This window comes from Aquarana catesbeiana, linkage group LG03 (assembly GCF_042186555.1).
Source record: "Aquarana catesbeiana isolate 2022-GZ linkage group LG03, ASM4218655v1, whole genome shotgun sequence".
NCBI lineage: Eukaryota > Metazoa > Chordata > Amphibia > Anura > Ranidae > Aquarana > Aquarana catesbeiana.
In genome coordinates, this window is record NC_133326.1 from 120,672,861 (window position 1) to 120,700,002 (window position 27,142).

A 27,142-nucleotide genomic window follows, 5' to 3' on the forward strand; every position below is an offset into this window, starting at 1 on the left:
AGAGGTCTGCTGAGTAGGTTGTTGTGTAGTATGTTCAGAATGTGTTGGTTCACTATCCTGTGATTCACCCTCCAAATGGGTGGGCCTTGCGGTATTTTGCCAAAAGTAGATAGCATTAGTCCGGAAGTCCTTAAGGTCCCTATAAAACTTTTTTAACTTCTTTTTCTGCGAGTCTTTATCTATTTTTTCTAATTTTTTGGTAATTTTTTCATTAAAAGAAACATATTGTTGCGAATCTTTTATTGGTTCCAACTGTTGCTGTAATTCTTTTATTATAGTTTCTAATTTAGTCATTTTTTTCTTTTTCCTTTCTAACACTAATTGTTGCAATTTTAGTCTGACCCCATTGAAGAAATCTAACCAGTCTTGCATAGAAGCTGGATCATCTAATCCATCCTGGGGTGTGACTTCCCACCTCAGGCTGCGTATAATAATCCTCTCTTTCAGGTAATGCTCTATAGTACAAATATCCCACCAAGTGCGTATTTGTTTTTCTAGAGCATTACCCAAAGAAATAAATAAATTATCAAAATTCTCATTGGTTGGTGGTTGTTCATCAACCGAAAAGAGACTATCAAGATCAATCTGTCTGCTTTGCAAATACCTAAAAATATCCATAGCAAGCTAGAGTAAACAATAATCAATATACAAACAAAAAGGAGGCAATAAGCCCTACTCCAATCCTCCCATCCCAGCGCTAAAGGACATTTGGTATATACAGATGGAAGATAATAATCGTAATAAACCGCAGTGATATCTGAATGATGCCTGTAGAGGCAGGCATCATATGACGGCTGGCAGGCGGGAAGCGGTTAAAAGACTCCTGCGCAAATACAGTGTGACATAAAATATTATGTTTGGGGTTCTAAGTAATTTTCTAGCAAAAAAAACCTGACAATGTCATTATATGACGAAACGCGCGTCGGGAGGAGCTGATGTTCTGACGTCATCGCGTGTATCTGACTAAGCGGATGGGTGTTTGCACAGCCTGGAGGCTATTTTGCTGTTTTTAACGTTCATTGCTGTAAGTTTAATTTTAAATTTCTATTAAACGGTACTTTATAGGAATTAAGCTATGGTGAGTTCCTTTTTCATTCTGGGTAACATTTGACCACTCCTTATGGGACCTGCCCGATCGGGGTTTCCTGGCTGTCTGCTGGATATATCCTCTACATCAGTGTTTCTCAACTCCAGTCCTCAAGGCACCCCAACAGGTCATGTTTTCAGGCACTCCATTATTTTGCACAGGTGATTTGATCGGTTTGACTGCCTTAGTAATTACCACAGCCGTTTCATCTGAGGGAAATCCTGAAAACATGACCTGTTGGGGCGCCTTGAGGACTGGAGTTGAGAAACACTGCTCTACATCATACTGACCATTTTGAGTTACCTTATTTAAATCACCCCTGGATAAAGGCCCCAGCTGGGCAATTGGCCGCAAGCTCATCTGGCTTGCCTTGTGGTAAGCGTGCATTTTGTGTGGTGTTAGCAGATTGTTTGTGGTGGAGGAATTTGTCACTGATTATTCATCTATTTATGCACACCTGTGTTCACGGACTTTCACATTACCTATTGTGGATGTGTATATCCTACCATCACACATGTTATGCAATTTTGGACTTTATCTATGTAAATTTTGGATTTTATTTATTTATTTGATTCAATTTTTTGTTATGCCTTTTGACTTAACCATACATCATTAACTGGTTCATATTTCGTTTTTCACGTTTAACTTTGTGTTTTGTATGTTTTAGCGCTGCTACAATGTTTTCTTATCTTATTTAGTGTGTATCTAACTTTTAGTTGCTGCTTCCCTTTATTTTTATTTATCTTTTTTTTAATTTCATGTCTTGCAGTAGCGCGATATTTTTCGTACTGTTTATCGTTCTTATGGTGTAGGGAATCACCAGCTGAAAAAGACGATAATAGCAGGCATCATTCAGATATACCCACAGAAAGTCAAGGATGTCATATGACGGATGGCGGGCGGGGAGCGGTTAAAGACCGCTGCGCAAACAGTGTAACATAAAATATTGCAACAACCGCCATTTTATTTTCTAGGGTCTCTGCTAAGAAATATTTATAATGTTTGGGGTTCAAAGTAATTTTCTAGCAAAAAAAAAAAAAAAAAAAAAAATTTTTACTTGTAAACAACAAATGTCAGAAAAAGACCCGATCTTCAAGTGGTTAGAGGCATTTTTTGACAAGTTCCGGTAGCATATTTGGAGGATAAATTCATACGTTGTGTGCATGAGGCCTATTGTTCAGGGCTGATTTAGTAATTCTGGTGCTTCTCCCATGGCAAGTGAAAACAGAGCACTGATTAGAGCGTGTATACCAAATAAAAGGCTTCTTTCAGCCTCCTTCCAGCTACTCACCGGCTGTGCATGCAGCTGGAAGCCTCTCTGTACGAGAAGTACAGCCCAGCATGATACAGCCGCCGCCATTTTGTTGGAGACCTTTTCATAGAACACATGTCAATAGGCCCCTTGTCTCCGGAGTAATGGCGGCCGAGTCACCTCTCCGCCCACTCTCAGGCCATACAATGACTTGTTGTTCTTCGCTCGGATCAGCAAGCTGGTGACGTGGACGATGTGGGTGTGTGCGGACTCGGCGGAGTGTTCTGCCTCGTTCTCATTGTGCGCTGAAAGTCAAACCCCTCAGGTGACCTTCTCCAGCTGTTCATTGGAAGACAGCCTCTTCCCTTCCGCCAGCCCCTATTCACAGAGCGCACTTACGATGCGGCCGCCTCTGTGGACCGGCAGAGCAGGAGTGGCGCTGATCGGAGCTGAGCTCAGGGAGGAGATCTGTGCTGGTCCATTCATTCCTAGGAGAGGGCTGTGCGTGGTGCTGATCGCTGTGTCAGTGGACGGAGGAGTCATGTGTGGGCTCTGAGTGATCAGTGAAGTAGAAGTTGTGTCATTCTGGAGATGGTGGCTTGTCCATTGGATTGATGGACAGAAGACTAGTGATGACTTTGTAGGCAGTGATCACAGATAATGTATTGCCCTCCTTGAAGCAGCAGACTATAGACAGATTTCACTAGTTTAGCCTTCCATTGACTTGATTAAATCCCCATTACCATGTGGGTGAAGGTTTGTGTAGGCCTGATGGCCATGGCGCTGGGTCTCCTCTATCAACTCCAGCCGGACCTCCTGGAAGCGGCCCAGGACTACCTTTCATCATCCCTGCAGAGCATCTCCCCCGGGGTAACCCCATCCCACCCGTCCCTGGAGGAAGGCCTGTCCGCCACATGGGATGCCCTGATTACTGCGCCGGCCAAACACTGGGGGAAGGTGGCCATTGGGTGAGTACTGAGTGCCCAACACTCAACCTGGGGGGGGGCAATGTCTGGACCTTAAAAATCACTCCCCGTGGGACAAGTGAGCGCCTGATTATTAAAAGTCAGCAGCTACACTTTTTTTTGTAGCTGCTGACTTTTAAATTTTTTTTTTGGCGGAACTCCGCTTTAATGAAAGTATTCTCTGATTGGACAAGGTGGAGGGCATGACATAACCACTTTACCTCTCCATCTCATCCAATCAGGGAACGCTTTGCACGCATTGAGAAAACACAATGGGGGTGATTTTACTAAAACTTTTACTAAATCTGGAGAGTGCAAAATCTGGTGTAGCTGTGCATGGTTAGCCAATCGGCTTCTAACTTCAGCTTGTTCTATTAAGCTTTGACAATAAAACCTGGAAGCTGATTGGTTTCTATGCAGAGCTGCACCAGATTTTGCACTCTTCGGGTTTAGTAAATCAACCCCAATGTGTGCCCTGAATGGTGTAGGTGCCAAGCGGGTGACCTCCTCCTGTGTTCAGGTGCCCATGCCAAGGGGGTGACCTCCTGTGTTCAGGTGCCCATGCCAAGGGGGTGACCTGTGTTCAGGTGCCCATGCCAAGGGGGTGACCTCCTGTGTTAAGCAAACAGTAGAGCAGCCACTCAGCATGGGACCCAGAAGCTAGCGGCGGGCTCTGTAATAGTGGTCCAAGCTGCATCAATGTAACTATGTAGAAATGATCATAACCAATAGCTAGCTTTTTAGCAGAGAGTGATATTTGTCTGGTAAGTTATTGAGATTTAATGTTCTCAGTAAAATGTGTTATACTAAATGTAACTGTTAAAAAAAAAAAAAAAATCACATGTTACAAAGAGGAACAATGAGAAAACCAGTTGAGTTGCAGGAAGTTGGGTAATTGGATGTACAAGAGTGGTAATGGGATAAAAGGCTATAGAAAACTGACATCAGAACTATGGACTTGTATCCACCAACATTACAAAGTTAATACTTTGAAAATGCGCCTTGCATTTTTTCTTTTTTTTTTTTTTTTTTTTTTTAAGCCTATGTAAGTGGTTTTTGAACATGTGTGACTGCTTTTGGGTGGGCAATTTGGAAAGTCATCCCACATTGTTGCACTTAAATGCTGCATTTCATTTTTTTTTTTTTTTTTTTAACCTACCACTTTTGTGGGTACTATACTTACCAATTGCATTGTCACAGTTGTACACGGCAGAAAACAATGCCAAAAAAATGCTCTGTGGAGACCAGCCCCCTAAGTGAGATAATTCATAATGGAGATATACATATGATGTGCAGGGTTTTTTTTAAGGTAAAGCTTAAAGAATTCACTTTTAAAAAAAATATAATAAATGCACATTATTTTTTTTTTTTGAGCTTGTAAACATTGCACCAGGGCTCAGCAGATCGCTAGTGCCATGCAGGTCTCCAGCAGATCTGATCAGATCTCAGTGTATCTGCTTGGCTGTAAATCCCGTACGGGTAAGCAGATACAATCTGACAGGAAGCGTAAATGAACTACCAGAGTGCTCCACAGTGCTCCACAGCACCGTGGTAGTTCATTGAAAAACTACAAGCCGACAGCCGCAAAGGCTGCCAGACCTTGTAGTTTTCCATGCAGAGCCCTGTCACTCAGTGACGCAGCCGGGCGGGAGGCCGACTCGGCAATGTTTTTTTAAAAAATTGTGACAGCTAGCGGGAAGGGAGAAGAACCCCGGGGGGGGGCGGTCCGTTCATAACATGTTACACCCTGAATATGGGTGTAACATGATACGAAAGGTGAACTTCTCCTTTAACTCCATGAGTAAGGGCTGGTTTACACTGCTGCAATGCAGGAACCTTGCAAATCGCATGTCTCCCAGCGGTGATTTACACTGCCCTATGCGAACTGCTGGGAGTGTCAAAAGTTAATAAAACCCCCAAATCAGTTTGCATATCGCAGTGCGATCTGCAAATTCGGACTGGAATCAGATCGCATGGGGGTGAACATCCATGCGATCCGATTCTGCTGCGGACCAAAAAAAGGGTCCTGTGCAAGTTTGGTCCGAATATGATGCAAATTGAGCCATACTATCTGTATGGCTCAATTCGTATCGCAGGTGATCTGCAGTGCGGTGTGAATCACATGCGATCTCGCACCTTGCAGCAGTGTGAACCGGCCCTTAGACAAAATCTACCTATGCAGTAGGACCACACCACACTGTAAAGGTTAAATGCCCCTTTAGTCTAGGGCTGCAGGGATAAGGTGTAATACTTACCCTTAGGGATGAGCTCAGGCATGTTCAGATCCTAGTCCAAACTCTCCCGAGCAGTCCTGCCAGGAAGCTGTCACTGTCCTTGGCCAATCATAAGCAGCCACAGCATTCACCTCCCTGCAGCCACAACATACACGCCCCTGGTATATGTGCCACTGTGGGACAGGGAATGCACTGGAAACCTAAAATAGATGGTGTGCAGTGATAGTTTCCTGGCATGATAGCTCAGGTGGGTTTAGACTAGGATCTGAACACACCTGAGCTCATGCCTGATTACCCACATCCCTTGGTGCAGCAGGCTCCAAGACTGTTCTCTTCTGCCTGAAGCCTTGGTCTGTGGGTGGTCCCTTGGTGTCATTGCCTACAATGCAGAGTTACGTGGGGAAGACCAGCATGCAACTGACAGTACCTTAGACAGGTGGCAGTGCCACACCAGTTACATGGATAGAGGGAGTCTGCTGGAGGCAGGCATAAGCCTAGGTTCACACATATACAATGTGGGAAATATTGCAATTGCACTGTGTTTGCGGTCTGCTGCGGGTGTCAATGCAAAGTTAATGACACCCCAAAAGGATCGTAAACACATTGTGGTTTGCCCCACTGGAACGCATGGTACAAAACCATCATGCGATGTGGTTGTGGTGTGGCCCCAAAAAAGTTGCCTGCACTTCTTGGTGCGATTTGAGCCCATTCCAAAAGAAAGGGCAAAAGAATCGCATTACACTGAAACGCATGTGAATTGCCCAGGAATGCGGTGCGTTTCCCGTGGGTTATAATGTGAGCGGGGCTAAGCTGCTTACACCTGCACCCCTGGACTAAATGACCATTTAACCCTTGCAGTGCGGGGGGGGGGGGCACTGCGAGGATAAATTTTGTTTAGTTTATGGAGTTCAGCTTTAAAGTGCATGTAAAGCCAAAACAATTGTTTGTTAGAATTGCAATGTACATACCGCAGTGCAAGTCACTGCACTGAGCTGAAAGTGGAACTGTTAGTGCAAATTAAGAAAAAAACAAAAGTGATGACAATTCGTAAAACTTAGTTATGAGTGCAATCACCTTACACCTAAAACTAAAGAACAAAGCTTTGGTTTCCCATACATGTTAATCACAGTTTTAGTGCTTTGGTTATAGGTGACAATGGATGGAAATATATGCTCTCTATAATCCAATGTCATTTCCATTTCAGAGTGAATGCTTGTGTAGATGTAGTAGTCTCAGGGGTGAGCTTACTGAAAGCTTTGGGCCTGAGCCCCCATTCTGGAGGAGATCACCTGGTTCTCAACACTCAGGAGGAACTGGCTGAGACCTTCCAGCACTATATGCAGCAAGGTGCCGCAGCCGAACGTTTCTATAGCGATGCTGACAGCTTTCAGCACATCTCCCACACGGCTTCCCAAGAACCAGGAGCCAAGGTAACAACATCACTGTGTACCATTTGTATGAGCAGGCTGTAAATAATGATAACATTCATTGTGGAGGAGCAGGCTAGCTTGTGCATAGTAACTGCTTATCATTCTAGTGGGACTATGCAAATATTAGGAGCAAGCTATTTTGTATTCACTCTACTTGGTAATGACAGAAGAAAGTCTACTAAAACATTTCCATTAAAGCGGTGATCTACCTAAAAACAAAATGTAATATACTGCTGCTTACCAATTCTTAGGTGTGTTGGCTGCATTCTTTTTCTATTTTAGGCTTTCTCTCTTATTTTCACCTGGTGATCCAGCCAATAAGTCTGTTATTTTTGAACTTCCCAAGTTGTCCACCAAAAGTGGCAGGTAGAAGGTTGAAACAAACCATTTACCACTGACGGGGGGCGCTTACAATTGTCAGTTCGTTTATGTAAAGGATTTACCCCAAAGGAAAGAAAAAACAGCTGCTGTAACCGCATGAAAAGCGCTCATTCTGGCCAATGAAATGAATTAACCCCCAAGAGCTTAACCCTTGTAAAAGCTTTAGACACTTCTACAAGCGAGAGAGAATGAGAGAAAGAAGGAGTCTGTCCCTCACAGAGTAATGGGATTTTCATGGATGCATATTTCTGTCACATTCTCTCTTGGTTTTATTTACACAACAGGGATGTGGATGCAATATTCTGTCCCTAGAATTTGTCCAACAAAATCATTCACATATATACTTTTAAAAGCGTTAGACTTTTTTTCTGCAAAAATGCTGCTGGATTTTAGGAGAGTTAAGTAAACATCCTGCGTGCATGGGACCTAAGGCCCCTTTCACACCTGTGTCCGTGTCCGCTCTGCATAGTGGAGCAGACACGGACCTGTTGTCCACCTGCTCAACGGGGATCAGCGAACAGAGCCAAGTATTTTTAACCTGTTTTTACAATTACTTAAGAAAAAAGTTTTTTTTTTTAAGGACTAAATTACTTTTCGCCTTGTATATGCCCTATGCCTTAGGCCCCTTTCACACGGACGGATAGAATTGTGCTTTTAGCTGCGGATTTTCTAGTTTTGTACCGCAGCTAAAAGCACACAATGCTTTCCTATGGCCCCATTCACACACTGCGTTAAGCTACGATTTAGTTACATGCAGTTTGGTGCGGATAGAAAAAATAGAATTGACTGCGTCCAGGAGCGATTTAGCGCAGCTATCTGCACATAACTGCAGGTAATCGCAGTGTACTAGTTCTCCTGCGGATAGCAGCAGCAACAAGGAAATAAAAGCAACAGGAAGCACATCAGAAATGGCAAGAATGTTCCAAACGCAGCCGCATGTAAACGCACGTAAACTAAGGTAATCGCACTGTACAAATGCACCTGATCTCAGTGCCTGGAGTCTTGAATTTCACAGAACATATTCTATGCTTTTAACTGCGGCAGAACAGCCGTCCTTGTGAAAGGCGCCTTAAAAATGAACTTAAAGAGCCAAAATCACTTACCTTTGCAGTGGTTCCCCCTCCCAGCTTAACTGCTTGTTTTGCCTACAGGCTGATTCATAAGGTGACGTAGTTTGGCTTATTTAGGACTGCCGACATCTCATCCAAGATCACACCACCCAGCAACAGTCTCTGAGCTTTTGGTGTCTACACAATGGAGGCTTTGTCAGGCAGATAAAATGCTGAAAATATGTTAAATGTACATAAACTATCATGGGAAGATCTTTGTTTAGTGGTCTGGCAACAGGGGCTCTTGAAACATTTTAAAACAGAGGAAAAACTGACAGAGGCTTTAACCCATTGCTTTGTTGTTTTTGTTTTTTTTTTTTTTGCATTTTAATGTAAATATGAGATCTGAGGTCTTTTTGACTCCAGATCTCATATTTAAGAGGTCCTGTCATGATTTTTTCTATTACAAGGGATGTTTACATTCCTTGTAATAGGAATAAAAGTGACACAATGTTTTTTTTTTTTTCTAAAAAAAAAAACAGTGTAAAAAGGTAAAATAAATATGAAATTTTTTTTTTTTTAAACGAGCCCCGTCCCGACGAGCTGTGTTCAAACCACACATGTGAGGTATCGCCGCGATCGGTAGAGCGAGAGCAATAATTCTAGCCCTAGACCTCCTCTGTAACTTAAAACATGCAACCTGTAGAATTTTTTAAACGTCGCCTATGGAGATTTTTAGGGGTAAAAGTTGTCGCCATTCCACTAGTGGGTGCAATTTTGAAACGTGACATGTTGGGTATCAATTTACTGGGCGTAACATTATCTTTCACAATTTAAAAAAAATTGGGCTAACTTTACTGCTGTCTTATTTTTAATTAAAAAAAGTGTATTTCTCAAGTCATCTTCCAGGACGGCACACCTGAGAGATGAGAGGCTCCTCCCCACAGGAAACAATCAATCAACAGCTGTTTTAAGTCCACACCCTTCCCCTTGATCCTCAGTTTTTGATTGTGTTTCTCCCTACACGGTGAAACTGTTTGTTTTTTTCCCAAATGACTGAAGCCTGGGGCTGGTGGTCTCCCCCTGGGAGCCGGACCAAATGCCTGGGAAGCCTCTGGGTCTGGCAGGGTATATTTATCCTTCCCGGGGGGTTCCCCTATCCTTTCTTTGGGGGGGGCAGCAGAAACTGGGAAAGCCCCCCCTGAGAGCTGAAGGCCCCTGGGTACAGTGGTGTACTCAGAACTTCAGGGGCCTTTATCCTGTCTCCCCCCTTGCCTGTCCGGACGTCCGTTCAGATGGGGGTGCTGGCCGTCTGTTCTTTCCAGGGGGATCGTATTCCCTGTCTCCTGGGTCCCTGGTAGCTCGCGTGGGCTGCTGGGGATGGCACCGCCTGAACGACCCGCGTTCTTACCCAGAAGGGAAGGCTGAGAGTCAGCAGGAGCCCACATCCTCCTTTCGAGGAGGCACCAATTCACTATGGTGAATGTCTGCCTAAACCACCTCAGATGGGAATGAGGAATGTACGGCATTGCCCCCCCCCCCCCCCCCCCCAATGTGTATATACACTGACTGGACAGTGCAGGACACAGCCTAACCTTGCAGCTCCCTAAAGGGACAGCAGTTGGGGGGGGGGGGGGGCACTTTGGTGGCTATCCTCCTTGCGTGTGGACCATAAGGATGGAAAAGCAAGCCCGGTGGCTGTGGCAAAAGGGGAAGACGACAACGGTGAGTCAAAAATCCCCAATCCCAGCCAGAAGTGGTGCAGAGGAGCGAGTGTGCCTAAACCACCTCAGATGGGAAAGAGGGTAGGTAAGGCATTTTTTCCCCTTCCACCTGTGTTTACTGAGTGGTGCAGTGCAGGACCTGGGGTCTCCATAACAAAATAGCCCAGAAGCTACTGCTAAAAACCACCAGCTACAGCTTCCTCTTTTAGCAGAGACACTGTGGTTATCACAACAGTAGGTTGCCAGCCTCTCCCTACATACACGGTTGTGGTACATTAGTAGGGGTGAATACAGCAAAGAGGGTGACCTGGTAGAACAAAGAGTTCCTTACTGGCCAGGTATACCACTAAACAAGTTAGTAATGGTGCAATGGTTGAAGGATTCAGGAGTAAGCTCCCTTGCTCAGCAGGTGCACTAGGTTATCTGGCCCTATTAGCCCAGCTGCTAGGAATCTGCTTAAAGTTGCTCCAAGATGCTTAAAAGCTGACCTAACTTTCAACAATGTGGCAGGGACCAAGCTTCTGTGTGGCACAGTAGGGGTTCCCTTGTGACAGATCCTCCTTTTGGGGGTTGCTTGCTATGGGTAACTTTTCATAAGCTCCAACCTCCCACTCCACTCTTACATTGTGGTTATATTTTAATGCAGGGGGTAAGAAAAACCTTTTTGTTGGTTTGGGCTACAGTCCACTCAGTGACAGATCTAAAAGCGATTTACCATAAATCGTTTTCCTATATCCTTTGATTAAGGATTTTCTGTGCAAACATATGCAAGAGCTATATGATTGCTTCTTTAAAGGGCTGCAGGTGGCTATTTACCTCCAGGCTAAATTGGTAACCACCCTTTTTAGAGGTCTTATATTGGTCTCTAGGGCTGGGCTCATTGAGACTAGTTACTGATCAGCCCCGCCCGTGTATGAGCTGGCTAGCGTTTGCTTAATCTACGGAGGTAAGGTAGGACAACAGCTACTATAGTAAGGTGTCCAACCATTTTAGGATTGGTTCCTTCACTGGTGGTGAAGGATTAGTATCTACAGCCCAGGCTATGCCTATGAAATAAATTGCCCCTGTTTGGTTATTTCATAAAGGGATACACCATGACTCCTTCTTGGCTGCTCACCAGTAGACCTCAGTAGTGAAGGTTTGTCCTTGCTGGGGTGTTTGGTGGCACAACTAAAGTACAGATTGAAATTTGTGACATCTCTGCTGAAGCTTGTTGGGTGTCCTTTATATCCTAAAGGTACTGCTTTGTTTGGCTACAGATCAGAAAATACAACAGGGAAGGTGGTCTGTACTTTCTGGTTTTGTGCCGCACGCCAGAAACGCACATCATTGAGTCTGGTGATGACATTTCTGCTCATAATTGTTATATTGCTGCATATCAGACCTACACAAGATTGAGGTCTGTCTGTGGGGTTTTTGTGTCCTGTATTACTGCCTTATTGGTTGCTTATCAGAAAGGCAGCAGGAAAGATTGATGGTCCTGATTTGTCGGGCTCCATAACAGAAGTACAAATTGAACCTGTGCCAGGGGTAGTACATATACTGCCTTTGGTAATCGGTACAGCACCATAAGGTGGCGTCGTGCTGATTCAGACAGTGCTATTAACGGCAATAGCTGCTGATTTTAGACATGCGATTTGACATGTGAGTTGCATGCCAAATCGCTTTAATATGGATGTGCTATCTCTATTCAGAATTGTTAGATTGTTGCACATCAGAGATATACATGATTGAGGTTTGTCTGTGGGTCCTGTATTACTGCCTTATTGGTTGCTTATCAGAAAGGTAGCAGTGAAGATGAATGGTCCTGATTTTGTTGGAAAATACTAATTGAAGCTGTGCCATGGGTAGTACACATACTGCCATTGGTAATCAGTACAGCACCACAAAGTGGCCCGTGCTGATTCAGACAGTGCTATTAACGGCAATGGCTGCCGATTTTAGGCATGCGATTTGACATGTTGAGTCACATGCCAAATCACTTGAATATGGATGTGCTATCTCTATTCAAGATTGTTGTTGCACATCAGACACATACAAGACTGAAGGTTGTCTGTCCTTTTATGTCTTTCATTTACTGCCTTATTGGCTGCATATCAGGACACAACAGTGAAGGTTGTTTGTCTTTTTCTGATTTGTTTTTGCTGCTCAGCAGGGAGACACATTGAGGGTGATGACATCTCTGCTCAGTATTGGTATATGCTACACATCAGACATACACAAAGATTGAACATTGTTTGTGTCCTGTATGTCCTTTATTTACTGCCTTATCGTCCGTATATCAGAAAGGCACAGCAGTAAGTGGTGTTTCTCATTGATCTTCCTTGCTGTTTCTTAGGTATACACAGTAGGGGGTTGTTGGCTGCACTCCTCCAGGGAGCCACAGCATGGGGACCCCTTGTATGTTCGACCTGAAAACTGCTTTTCCTGCGATCTGTGGTTCCGTAAGCAGGGACTGCTGGAGACGTTGCGACCTGGAGTCGCACAGTCACGAATTGTACCCTTTGGAAGCCATAATATGACTTCTCGTGCGTCTTGCAGTCCCAAGTGGCAGGTTGGGTCGCACGGGTGTGGGAACCCTAAGCTTATCTGTCCCTTCTGGTTCAGGTTTTGCAACGCAGCAGGAATACTCATTGTGGAGTTATTGCCTTATTTTGCAGTAGACCAGAAAGATCGCAGCTGTAAAGGCTGTCTGTTGTTTCTTTGTTTTTATGTTGCTGCACAGCAGAAGTAGTCAACATTGAAGCTTGTTGGTGCTTTCTGTTTCATATTGCCTTACCTTAGGGCACTTCAGAAAAACACAATGCTGTAGGTTGATTGTGTTCTTTCTTTGTTGGTTCTATGTAACTGCACTACAGAACTGCATAACAGGAAGGATTGTCTTATAACTGTACTTGGTGGTTCGTCATAAATACGCAACATAGAAGTTTGGGTCTTTCTGTCTTCTCTTTATAGCCTTGTTTTGCTGTACATCAGTAAAACGCCACTGTAAAAGGGGGTTCCCGTCCTTTCTGTATTTACCGGTTATGACCTAGCTAGCTGCACTTCAGAAATGCGCAGCATTTAAGGTGTGTTTGTGTCTTAATGCTTACATATGGGCCGCACATCAGAAAACCAGACTGTGAGGTTCAGATTTGGGTCTCTTCCCATATTTGATATTTTGGTTTAGCTAGTCACACTCAGATACACAACATTGTTGTCTATGCTTGTGTCCTTTCTGTCTAAATCTATTGTGCTATGTCCACAATCTATGATTTTTTTTTATTTGTGATATTAATAATACATGTATCACCTTTTTGTATTTCAGCCTTCTCTTCCGTGAAAGGGCCAGGAGTTCTGGTGCAGATGTCACATGTCAGAAAGCCTCGACCCCTTACATTCAGGGATGCCAGAGCCATTTCCTAGGGTTGAAGCCCAGTAGAGTTATGGGTCACTGGAGGAAGGCGATAATGAATTGCCCTGTTTAATAAGAACTTAGGAAGTTCGGTTCAGAGGAGTTTTATGGCCTGAAGATGAAGTATAAAGATGTATACCTGACCAAATAGGTTACAGCTCGGTGCATGGCCTTCATTTTGCCCTTCTAGCAAAACTAGATGTAGCAATATGAGTGTTCTTCTCCTGCTATAGATGTTAATCTCCTGAGTAGGCTCTCAGGCGTAAGTAAAACTATAGATTGGGCATGCCTTTAACCCAGGGATTAAGTTTTTGTTAATCTATTTCCCTTAAGTAGGTTTCCCTTCAGTCTTTGCTGACGTAAAGATAAAAATGAACAAAAAGGGGTTGTCTGTCAGGGGCCCCCCTTTTTTGGCAGTTTTATTTCCCTGGACAGGGTTGTGTTAAGACAGGCCCCCTTATGGATCAATGTAGTGTCCTTGTCTTACAACACAGGTCTCCGATTAATCTTTTTAGTGGTTCTAAACAGCACCTATAGGCAGAATAGGCCATTGTTGTTAGATGTGTGACAGGCAACATTGATAACCTACAAGTTTAACATGTTTTCTGATTCCATCTTTAAGAGCCCACTCCACCTAGATCCTGCATCCGAAACAGAGAAGGCAGGGACACCGGTGGAGTAGACCGGCAGATCAGCCGCATGATCCAGCTAAGATACCTTCATCAAGCATATGGAGTAAAGGTAAAGCTTACTGCAGAACCGAGGTTCGCCAAGAGGGTCTTGCAGTGGTCCCACCCTAAGGTAGGCCTGAGGTACTTGATTATCCTCTCAGGTGTGCCGTCCTGGAAGATGACTTGAGAAAAGTACTAGTTACTTACCAGTAACTGTCTTTCTGGGAAATCTTCCAGGATGGCAGGCCTACTTCCCACCCGTTGGAGGAGGGAAAATTTTAGAACACTAGAAGGTGAGTGCCTATGAGGAATGATTTCCCTTGTGAACCTGGTTCAGGAGTTACTTCTCTACAAACTGAGGATCAAGGGGAAGGGTGTGGACTTAAAACAGCTGTTGATTGATTGTGTTTCCTGTGGGGAGGAGCCTCTCATCTCTCAGGTGTGCCGTCCTGGAAGATTTCCCAGAAAGACAGTTACCGGTAAGTAACTAGTACTTTTTTTTCCAAAAAAAGTGCGCTGCGCAAATACGGTGTGACATAAGGTATTGTAACGACCGCCATTTTATTCTCTAGGGTGTTTAGGGAAAAAAAAAAAATGTATAATGTTTGGGGGTTCTAAGTTAAAAACCTGTTTTTAATTTGTAAGCAACAAATCTCAGAAAGAGGCTCGGTCTTTAAGTGGTTAACATAAAAAGCTAGGAGTAGCCATCTTGCAATTATGTTATCCTTTCCATCTGAGACACTGAATTGTTTTTGTTCTTTATTTGCAGCATTTTGTTGGAGGAAATGCTGCTCTTATTGCACAGAGACTGGCAACACATCCAGATCTGGAGGTAAAAATAACCTGCATCTTCACTATTGTATGTTATGTCAGCAACACTGTGCTGATATTTTGGGAGCGCAGCATCATATGGATCAAATTATGTTAGCAAGACCTTTCCTAATGTCCTTTAGCAAGACCTTTCCTAATTCCTCTCCAATCTAATCTGCATGTCAGAAAAATAAAAGTGATCTGCATGTCTTTTTTGCCTTAGTTGAAAGTATAATTATTTTAATTACTGCTGATAGTCTGTGCATAATTATTTTTTTAAATTAAATTTAGGTTCTCCTGTGTGGGCCAATAGGCCCTAAGCTACATGAATTATTGGATGAAAGAATTGTTGTACCCCCAGCATCGTTGAAGGAGCAGGATGAGTACCATCTTATACTGGAATATAAAGCTGGTAAAAGCTTCTATATGCAATTATTTAGCAGCATTAATGGTTAACATTCCATTTTGTATGAGACAATTAACTTACCATTGTGTCCTATTTGTAGGGGAGAAGTGGGGCTCAGGACAAGCTCCAGCTGCAAGCAGGTTTATATTTTCTCATGATTTGTCGAATGGGGCCATGACTTCACTAGAGATTCTGCTTTCGAGTCTGGAGGAATTCCAGCCAAAGCTATTGGTTCTTTCTGGGCTGCACATGATGGAGGGATTATCCCAAGAGGCCAGAGCCAACCGCTTGCAAGAGGTGAGACAACAGAAAGGCACACATCTACTAAATTGTTTTAAAACAAACAAGAAAATTTTGCCCTAGGCACTCAATTCCAATGTAGATATGATGGTGTACAGGAGGGCTAATTCAAAAGTAGTGTTGTAATCCCGTCCATAGAGGCAAGCAAAATTGAGTACAATTGTGCTGCTGAGTAACAAAATGTTTGCAAAGGATACTAAGGCCCCTTTTCACACGGGCTTTCTGATCAGGTCCGCCTGTCAGTTTTTCAGGTGGACCTGATCGACCGCACCATTCACTAGTATGGGGCAGCGGATGCACAGTGGTGTAGTGGGTAGCACTCTCGCCTAGTAGTAAGAAGGGTCGCTGGTTCGAATCCCAACCACGACACTACCTGCCTGGAGTTTGCATGTTCTCCCTGTGCCTGCGTGGGTTTCCTCCGGTTACTCCGGTTTCCTCCCACACTCCAAAGACATGCTGGTAGGTTAATTGGATCCTGTCTAAATTGTCCCTAGTATGTATGAATGTGAGTTGGGGACCTTAGATTGTAAGCTCCTTGAGAGTAGGGACTGATGTGAATGTATATGTAAAGCGCTGCTTAAATTGACGGCGCTATATAAGTACCTGAAAGAAATAAATAAAATAAATGTCAGTGGTGACATGTGCGCTGACACCTGCTGCTATCCAATCCTGTCCATGAAATCCAGACAGATGGTGACTCTATTTTCCATCCATCTGGCAGATCAGATTGAATGAAAATGGACAGGCAGTCCGTTTTCATCCGATCTCCCCATAGAGGAGAGCGGGGCTCTGACAGGTCTGTCTCAGCGGAGACGGACCTGTCATCCCCCTGCTCGGCGGATCAATCCCCTGCTAAGCAAAGCCCAGTCCGCCAGGTGGATTCCCGATGAGCAGGCGGATGACAGGCCTGTCTCCGCTCACTGCTGAGACGGACCTGTCACAGCCCCGCTTTCCTCTATGGGGTGGGGACAGGTCCGCCTGTCCATTTTCATCTGATCCAATCCTCTAGACGGATGGAAAATAGGGTCACCATTTGTCTGGATTTCACGGACCGGATCGGATTGGATGTCAGCAGACATCTGCTGCTCCATAGAGCTGAGTGGAGTGTCCGATCAGGTCTGCCTGAAAAACTGACAGACAGACCTGATCGGAAAGCTTGTGTGAAAGGGGCCAAAAGGAGACAAAATGAAAACAAAAACGTAGTCCTTCGTTCAAGGTGGATGGACGGCTTAAGTCGGTGACAGGTGTAATCTGCAAGCAGCTCAAGCAAAGTCAGAGCTCTTGCGTGCCGCTGACAGTTGGTTATGACAGACAGCTGGAGATATAGAGCCGAAGCTCTTGTAGCAACACATAGAACTATGTCGGAAATGGAGGTGTCGAGGCGAGAGGTGCAGCTCTGGCCGCTGCAAGGTCCGGTAACAGCTGCCATGTGGAATGGACGTGACTGCCCAAGGCAAACACCAGAGGTGAATATAGCAAAGTCAGCACGGACCGTGCTTTACATGTTTTTATTACTTTACTATAATAAACCGGCATACTACACTATTGTGGGCTCTTGGCGCTTCTCACACCCCTCCCTTTTCTTTCTACTAAATTGTTTTAGCCTGCTAAATATATTTGTCTGTTGCATTCATTTTATGGACAGATCAAAAATGCAATGAACTAGTTATGGGTACAAGCTCTTTTGCTGTATAAAGTAGAACTATGGCCTTGCATAAAAAAAAAAAAATGTGCTGCAGTATTTAATTATAAGTGCATTTGCACCTACAGTTTACTTTCAGTTCAACTGTCGAGTCTTCCAGTGAATTCAAACTAAAGCAGGCTACTGTGATGGGTGGCAACAATGCTGCACTGCTCCTGAATTCAAAGCAGAGTTTCCACTCTCATGTAGGCTCTGCCTGCATTTACTATAGTGGGATGAGATTGCAGAACCATGCCATCAGCATTGTCACTTAAGATTCATAAGCTCATACAGCAGTAGCTTGGCAGGCAGAACCTGGCCACACCCACGGCTTTGTGGATTGGCAGTGTTGCCTCTGCTGCATGAAACTGGGAGGGGGAATGTGTGAGATCTAGAGTCAGGAGTATTTGGCTCAGTCAGAGGGTAAAGGAAGGTGTTTTTTTTTTTTTTTTTTTTTTTTTTTCTTCCCCGTTTACTTTATGAGGCTTGTACGTCACATAGTAATTGGATTTGGTAAAAATTGGGCTGACATATCAAATCTGTTGAAGGAAAAGTGTTCCTGTTGCCTCTAGTAGGTTAATAAAAATGAAGGAGTCAAAGAGGAGCCCTAGGCTATGTACACACGATAGGATTTTCCAACAACAAAACCGTGGATTTTTTTCCGAAGGATGTTGGCTCAAACTTGTCTTGCATACACACGGTCACACAAACGTTGTCGGAAATTCCGAACGTCAAGAACGCGGTGACGTACAACACGTATGACGAGCCGAGAAAAATGAAGTTCAATAGCCAGTGCGGCTCTTCTGCTTGATTCCGAGCATGCGTAGACTTTTGTGTGTCGGAATTGTGTACACACCCTCTGAATTTCCGACAAGTCTTGTTGTCGGAAAAATTGAGAACCTGCTCGACAACAAATGTTCTATGGAACATACACACGGTCGGACTTTCTGACAACAAGCTCACATCCAACATTTGTTGTCGGAAAATCCTATCGTGTGTACACGGCATAAGTCTTCTGTGTATAAATTAAAAATCAGCCGCTAAAAAAAACAGCTGACTTTTAATAAACAGCCACTCCCCTGTCCCACGATCCAGCGCTGTGCTCTCCCCAGCTGTTTTCATTTCCTGCCATTTCTTTCTAGCGCCGGCATGTTTACAGTGCACACCTGGCTGTGATAGCTTGCAGCTTTACAGCCAGGGGCCCATTGTGCATGTCCCAGAAGACTATGGGGAGGAGAACTGCTTCCAATTGTCTAAGCAAGTGATGACCAACCTTGGCACCCCAGATATTTGGAACTACATTTCCCATGATGCTCATGCACTCTGCGGTGTAGTTGGATATCATGGGAAATGTAGTTTCAAAACATCTGGGGTGCCACGGTTTTCCATCACTGGTCTAGACAATCAGAGTGGGAGCGGTACCTGTTAAAATCAGGTACCCGCTCTCCAAAACTGCCATTTCTTTACCAGGATCGGGGGAGGAGGCCCTAAAGCAGAACTTCCCCTTTTGGGTGGAGCTTCACTTTAATGAGCAATAAAACACTCTTAGTTTATTTCATTTTCTTTTATATGTCCTTCAGGCTGCATTCACACCTGAGCGTTTCAAAGTCACGCGATTTTTTGACCGCGTTTTGCCGCGATTTGTGTACAGGTCACCAATGTAAAAAGCAGAAAAACACCTGTAATCTGCCCCAAAGAAACTCATGTTCTTTCTTGAGCTTAAGGCGTTTTTCAGGCATTTTTCTTTAGGTGACAAAATGCTCAGATGTGAACAGGTGCCATTGAAATGAATGGGATTTTGCTTGTTGGGCGTTTTACGAGCTGAAAACGCTCAGGTGTGAATGCAGCTTCAAGTTTATCATTGTTTTGTTTATCTTTTATATTATCTTGATATTAAACCCCTTTGATCGTGTGCACAGTAATAACCAGCAAGTATTGTGCTACTTGAATCATTCTCAAAGTAAACCCTTTACAAACTTGAAAAGTTTTAAATGAGCAAATGATGAACAAAACGTACAATGAGAGCTTACTATCACTGAAAACTGCATGATCAGTAGGTTCAGCCATATAGTCAGCTGAAGTTTTATGCAATGTACAGATATTTCAGGTTGAGCTTGGCCCCTAACCCTTCTATTTCTCTGCTGGTGCATTTACAGGTCCAGTAGGAAGCGGGGGGAACACAAGGGTGACTTGCACAAAGGATCAAGAATTGCATATAATTATCTAACGTTTACTGAGTTGCGCTAATAATGATTAGCGTCCATATAGTAAACAGTATTAAGATTAAAAGTACACATGTGATGAAATGGTAGGGCGGCACACTGGTGTAGTGGGTAGCACTCTCACCTAGCAGTAAAAAGGGTCGCTGGTTCGAATCCCAACCATGACACTACCTGCCTGGAGTTTGCATGTTCTCCCTGTGCCTGTGTGGGTTTCCTCCGGGTACTCCGGTTTCCTCCCACACTCCAAAGACATGCTGGTAGGTTAATTGGCTTCTATCCAAAAAATATAAATAAAAAAAAAAAAAATTGGCCCTAGTATATTAATGTGAGTTGGGGACCTTGGATTCTGGGCTCGATGTGAGTGTGCGATGTATGTGTAGAGCTCTGCGTAAATTGACGGCGCTATATGGGTACCAATAAATAATAGATGAGCATCTTAATGAGATGCAATGTATAGGGATAGGGACAATTGTAGACATGCACCGACAGTCGCTCAGGTTGAACTGGATGGACTGGTGTCTTTGTTCAACCTTATTATGTATGAATCCTTGATTAAATATGCCCACCATCCACCACCTTGAAAGTGTGAACCTTTATAGCACCGCCACCACCAAAAGCAAAAATGCTCACTACCGGCTCCCATTGACCTTGTGTTACAGGTGGTCATTAGCACTTGTGGCTTAATACCCAGACAGGGCTGCGGATCTTCCTGCGACTTACACACCAATCGTCCTGACAGTATTATCATGGGGGTATTCCCAAACACAAAAGGCTGTCTGAGAGTTCCCAGAATCCTCCAAGGTGATGGGGGGGGGGGGGGGGGGGGAGGAGCGCAAAGGTTAGATAGAGCTCTTCATAATGAAGCTATATTTGCAGAATACATCACTGTGTGCTGCCCGTGAAGTGTCTCCTACCTGAAGTTCTGGATCTAATGATCATTTTTATTTTTGCTTATGTATTTTCCCATCACATGCCAACTGACTATTGGCTCAACATTGTTTTCTCTTTGCTCTCAGGCAGCCACTGCATTGTCAGATGTCCCCTTGGATATTCTTATTCATCTAGAGCTGGCTAGTATGACTGATGGAGATTTAATGAGAGGAATCATCCACCAGGTAACCACCCAGATTGAGAAACACTGATCATAATTTTATGATTTGTTTGACAGCTCGTATTGAGGCTCTCATGCTTCTAAAGGTCAGGTCAACCAATGTAGGTTTCCCAAACATAAAGACTTCAAGTCTACCCAAAACTCTTTTTTTTTTTAATTTTTTTTTTTTCCTGTCTTGGGAAAGGGTTAGAAACCTTGTCGGGTTTTAATTGCTGTCTCTCACCGGCCACTTTATTAGGTACACCTTTCTAGTCCACCACATCCCAAAGGTGCTCTATTGGATTGAGATCTGGTGACTGTGGAGGACACTGGAGTACAGCAAACTCATTGTCATGTTCAAGAAACCAGTTTGAGATAATTGAGCTTTGACAAGGTGCATTATCCTGCTGGAAGTATCCATCAGAAGATAGGACACTATAGTCATAAAGTGATGGACATTGTCAGCAACAATAGATGGTATTTGAAGGATTCTCAGTTGGTACTAAGGGGCTCAAAGTCTGCCAAGAAAATTTCCCCTACACCATTACACCGCCAACCTGAACCGTTGATACAAGGCAGGATTGATCCATGCTTTCATGTTTCTGTCCAAATTCTGACCCTACCATCTGAATGTCACAGCTGAAATCGAGGCTCGTCAGACCAGGCAACATTTTTTCCAATCTTCTATTGTCCAACTATGGTGAGCCTGTGTGAATTGTAGCCACAGTTTCCTGTTCTTAGCTGACAGGATTGGCACCCAGTGTGGTCTTCTGCTGCTGTAGCCCATCAGCTGCAAGGTTTGAGGTGGTGTGCATTCAGAGATAGTATTCTGCATACCTTGATTGTAATGAGTGGTTATTTGAATTACTGTTGCCTTTCTATCATCTCGAACCAGTCTGCCCATTCTCCTCTGACATCAACAAGGCATTTTTGTCCACACAAGTGCCGCTCACTGGATATTCTCTCCTTCTTCAAGCCATTCTCTGTAAACCCTAGAATTGGTTGTGCGTGAAAATTGCAGAAGATCAGCAGTTATTTTAAATACTCAGACCAGCCCATCTGGCACCAACAACCATGCCACATTCAAAGTCAATTAAATCCCCTTTTGTCCCCATTCTGATGCTCAGTTTGAACTTCAGCAAGTTGTCTTCACCACGTCTGGATGCTTAAATGCATTGAGTTGCTGCCATGTGATTGGCTGATTAGCAATTTGCGTTACCAAGCAATTGAACAGGTGTACCTAATAATGTGGCCGGTGAGTGTATTCTTCTGCTGACTGGTGGAAGAGGAAGTCGGGAAATAAACACAGACAGCACTAAGAACAAGTTTTTCTTTTTGAGAGTTAGAACTTAGTCTTTTTTGCAGTCTGCACTGTATGTTAGATTTCCTTTCACTTCCTGTCCCAGTTACTGGTGCCATTTGGGACAGGAAATTATTAAAATTGACATAATGGCGACACAGAGAGCAATAAAAAACCTTGCCTTTGGCAAGATACTGAAGGAGGCTGCAGCAATTAGCATTAGAGGGGAGGTAGGAGATGAGGACCACCAGAGAGGTGATTATAATCCCTCTTCCTTTTCTGGGCAGTGCGGTTTAATTGATTTATAGACCTTACAATGACTTTTTAATGTGGCCATAAATACATTTAACACAGAGCTGGATAAATCCAAGGAGCAGACTACCTGACTAGCGTTGATGTTATATTTTTGAGCTCTGAATTGAGATATTAGGTTGGTCTGCCTCATTTTGTATATTTCTGAAACAAAATTTCTGTTTGTAGCACTATCTCGATTCACACGTGACATCATCGTGGCTTGCAAACGATTTCTTTAACAGAAGTCAATGCAAGTCGCTCTGAAGTCGCCCCCAAGTAGTGCAGGAACCTTTCTCTAAGTCAGAGCGACTTGAGTCTCTCTGATCAGAACAGTTCCATTGCACTGAACGGGGCGCGACTTGTCAGGGGACCAAGTCGCCTGACAGGTCGCCCCATTGTGAACCGAGGGTATTAATTTTTTGTTTTTTAATTTAGCTCTTTCAAAATATTTCAAATTATGGTTATCTCATATTCGTGTTAGATGGGAGCCATTATACATTACAAAAATGGCTTATTTTACACTTTCAGTAAGCGTGGAGGGCCTTAATTTTCAGAACAATTTCTTTTTAAAAGTTGTAGGTGATCACATAGCACAGTTTAGCAGATAAACAGCCTTATACCATAAACAAGTGTAAAGAGCAAGAATGATTTAAAGGGCACCAATAGCAACCAGATAGAGGTCAATGTATTTGATGTTAGATGAGTTAAATGATTCTGTAAGTTGCTGCATATAGCACTTTGCCTTGTTGTATAAACCACATTTATTATAATATGTACATGTACTTGTATCCTTGTATCATGAGGTCTCTGTTATTTTGGTCAGCAGGTCTTCCCAGTGATCAGCTCTGTGGGTCTTAATGAACAAGAGCTCCTCTTCCTCAGTCAGTCATCCTCCGGTCCTCACTCAGCACTCCCAGCATGGTCAGGAATCCCGGATGTTGGAATAGTGAGTGACATCTTATTCTGGATCCTGAAAGGCTCTGTGCGTGGAGACTCTGCTCTTACCAGAGTCCACTTTCACACTTTAGCCTACCACATTCTGGCCACTGTGGATGGCTTTTGGGAAAATCAAGTGGCTGCTGTCGCTGCAGGTGCTCGGATTGCTGGTGCCCAAGCTTGTGCTAGTGAAATAATCGAACCTTCAAAAGTAACGCTAAAAAGCCCACTGGAATTTTCTACTTCCAAAACTGACATGGGTCCCACTGCCCGGGTGAGTGCCAAGGAACCTGTGGCAGTTTGGAGCAAAGATGGCGTGACCTTCCATTTCACACCTGTGCTTATATGCAAAGAGCCTGTTAGGACTGTGGGCTTGGGTGATGCTATATCTGCAGAAGGATTGTTGTTTTCAGAAGCGAAGACTCAATGAGAAAAATGATCTGATACTGCAGACATGCACATATCTGCTGCTGGCACTAAAAAGATGAATCTCAGAATTTTAAGGCTGCTTAGAGCAATGCTTTATAATGTTTTTCAGAGGATCACTGAATGCAGATTCTAATGTTGGTTTTACATGAAAATATTTGACAATGGGATGCAGTAAGTTTATACCATAAAAACACAATGCTGCACATAGGTCTTTATCATAGATAAAAGCTTAAGCATTCAACACAGGGCATCATGTATGGAAAAGTGTCCACATCATCCATAGGAACTAGTTCAGTTCTTCCTTTTTACTTTATGACCTGTGCTAGTAAAGTATCTCTCAAAACCTGATTGGTTGCTATGAATGAAAGACGCTTTTTATGCACGAGGCCCTTCAGCACTATATTCATTCCAGTTGAGATTATTTCTGATAACCCGTGTACAAGATCAGACACCTGGGGGTTGATTTATTAAAACCAGAGCACTCAGTATCTGGTGCAGCTGTAAATCGTAGCCAGTCGGCTTATAACTTCTGCTTGTTCAATTATGTTTGACAATTAAAACCTGGAAGCTGATCGGATTTTATGCACAGCTGCACCACATTTTGCACTGTCCAGTTTTAGTAAATCAAACCCTTGGTGTCAGTTTTGTATTTCAACAGAAAATCAAGCGAAACATCTGATTGGTTGCTATGGGTAACGCCACCATATCCCTTTGCACTAGTTTTTGTATAAATGGGCCAAACCGAAGGTCTCTAAAGGTATGCTCTCAGACTGTTTTTTATCCACAGCAACCTAAGGATCTTTCCCCATGTTAATATCCAAAATTTGTTAAGGGAACATTTGATTGGTTGTAATCAACACCATCTGTCTGAGACTAATCCTTCCTAAAATGAAAGTTACAGTGTATGGTGTAATTTTGTTTATCATTTTGGATAGAGTAAGGGAGGGTTATTATAAGCCCTGTTATATTTTTTTCTGCTGTCTGTCCCCCATTGGGGTCCAGAACTAGTGTCCCAGTTGGAATATTTCCCCTTTATTTCTGTTATGGTGACAGGCCATAATTTGGGATTTTTGTTTACCATTATCACTGAGTGAAAAGCAAACAGGGCAAATCTCTCTAATCGGGCATGGACAGCCTCTATATCCAAAGTATAATTTTAGTAGTAGTGTAACCCCTCCCCAATTTGTATTTTGAATAATTGCCCTCCATTACTTATACTGATAGAACTAGGTTTACATTTTAATGCTACTTTAATAGATATTAGATGTGCCAGCAACTTTGTTACATGGTCAAGCTTTATTTCCTTTCCTTTTTTTGCAGTAATAAATAGGATAATGCTTCCTGTTCGTTCCATTTTGCTGGTACTAGCTTCACACTTTTGCAGGTGATTTTAAACCTACACCTTTTTTCTATTGAAAAAATGTCCTTAAAATATAGACTTTAGTACACAAAGCTCCAGCAAGAGATTATCTTTTTCTCATAGACTACAAATTGTTTGCACTGCTTTATTAAGTCTGATGCAAAAGCACAAAAGGCAACGTCTGGTCTGGACAAGTGATACCCAGGCCCTCCTCCCTTTCCAATAATTATCCGGTAGTGCTCCAGAATGCTCAATGCCACCCTTCTCTCCTGGGGAGCATCTAATGCTGTGGTCATACATGCATCCTGCTTTGGCATACATGTTTTATTGAACAATTGTATTATTGCATGTATTGCCAACATCATTGCTGCACTGTTGGGTCTGTTCTGCTGTAGACATATCTGAACACAGTGAAGTTTTTTTGTGTATGTCCTTGCCTGGACAGTGCTGAACAGAGAAAATGGTGAGGGTCCCAGTATCACAGCACTGTTATCGGTTAAAGGGAAGAAGTTCACACATGTTACTAAAGGAAACTCCAGTTACATTTAAAAATTACCCATTGGGGTGCATACAGGGTACACCACCTATCTGTACATTGGGTGACATCAAGCACCTTGTTAGTCTCTAGCTGTTAAGAAATGATAAATCTCATTGTGTCTTTCATGATTCTTCTGGAAATGGGTTTCCAAAGCCAAACAGGTCACTGAGGTCTGCACTACTGTTGCATAGACAACCCACATAGTGAATTGACAACAATAACCATTAATGTCTTACACCCATACACTCCATTGTTCATCTATGTTACACTTATCCATCTATAGCACTTGTGCTGTCTGTTGAGGTTTTTGTTTTTGTAATGGGACCAAAATATTACAACTTTGAATCTCCTTTTTATGTTTTAAACCCCATTCCCCTTTTTATGCTATGACTTTCTGTCAGGGGCAGCTGAAGATTTAACTGACTTTGCTGTTACAGTTCTATACCAAAACAATTATTTATAATTTATTATCATGTACCATCAGGTCACCAATATGCAGTGGTAACAAACAATGTAGATCTGTGGTATGTGGCAGGTGCACATCTAACTTGTTCTCATTGGGTAACTAACCGCAATACATATTTGCATCTGTTTTGTTATGCTTTGTCTATTGTTTTCAGATCACTGGAAAAAAAAAGATTTCACACTTTTGTAACGTTTTGTGATAAAACTTTGTAACTTTTTTTTTTTTTTTTTTAATAAATGGTATTAATTCTTACAGAGTTCATAATGCCTGGTTAAAGGAAAGTAACAGCTAATCACACCCACACAGGATCACCTCCTTTACAGACTGAGTTCATCAGTGTGACGCGTTAGAATGGATGTTGGCTTGCAATGTTGGGTTTATAGGTTTGATTTGACCAGAGAGCTGCCTGAGTGATTTGTGTATGTTCTCCATGGTCCTGAATTACTACGCTTTTTACCCGACACGGTAACCAGCCTGGCTTTCTGTGACAGAGAAGACTGTTGGCTCACATGGAGCACATTTTTTTTTTTTTTTTTGTGCATAAAGTAGTTTTGTTTGTTCACTATACTATATTGGTGGTAGATCCTATCCTAAGAACTCCCTAGCCAGCCAAACAGTGAGGCAACAACCTTGGCAGCTTCCAGCAGCTAGGAATTTAGCGTAATGACTGTCACATTAAAGTCGTGTGTTTTTTGTTATTTTTAAACTAAAAAAAAAAAATGTTATACTTACCTGCTCTGTGGTTTTGCAAAGAGCAGCCCTGATCTTCCTCTTCTTGGGTCCCTCGCTGGTGCTCTTGGCCCCTCCCTCCTGCCAAGTGCCCCACAGCAAGCAGCTTGCTATGGGGGCACCCGAGCCGAGCTGCAGCTTTGTGTGTCCATTAAAACACTGAGCCGTGGCTCGGCCCTGCCCTCTCTTCTCATTAGCTCATTGACTTTGACAGCAATGGCCCTTGCAGCTGTGTCCCAGCCAATCAGGAGGGAGAGTCCCAGACAGCCTAGGCTCTTGTGCAACATTGCTGGATCGAGATGGGGCTCAGGTAAGTATTAGGGGAGCTGAGGGCAGCTGCTGCACACAGAAGGTTTTTTTTTTTTTTTTATCTTAATGCATTGAGATAAAAAAA

The 27,142-nt window shown here is 43.3% G+C and overlaps 1 protein-coding gene across 2 annotated transcripts; it reads left to right on the forward strand.

Annotated features, from left to right (window-relative positions):
- Window positions 1-2,478: 2,478 nt before the first annotated feature.
- Window positions 2,479-24,995, forward strand: ADPGK (ADP dependent glucokinase). 2 transcript variants are annotated; one of them, XM_073619095.1, is made up of 7 exons: window positions 2,479-3,307; window positions 6,743-6,968; window positions 14,957-15,019; window positions 15,289-15,409; window positions 15,504-15,700; window positions 20,623-20,721; window positions 23,114-24,995. In XM_073619095.1, the coding sequence occupies exons 1-7, from the start codon at window positions 3,084-3,086 to the stop codon at window positions 23,654-23,656; spliced, it is 1,473 nt and encodes a 490-aa protein (XP_073475196.1). In that variant the 5' UTR covers window positions 2,479-3,083; the 3' UTR covers window positions 23,657-24,995. The 2 variants fall into 2 exon arrangements, with proteins under 2 accessions (XP_073475196.1, XP_073475197.1); XM_073619096.1 differs by having other exon boundaries at window positions 2,480-3,307; window positions 23,117-24,995.
- Window positions 24,996-27,142: the final 2,147 nt, after the last annotated feature.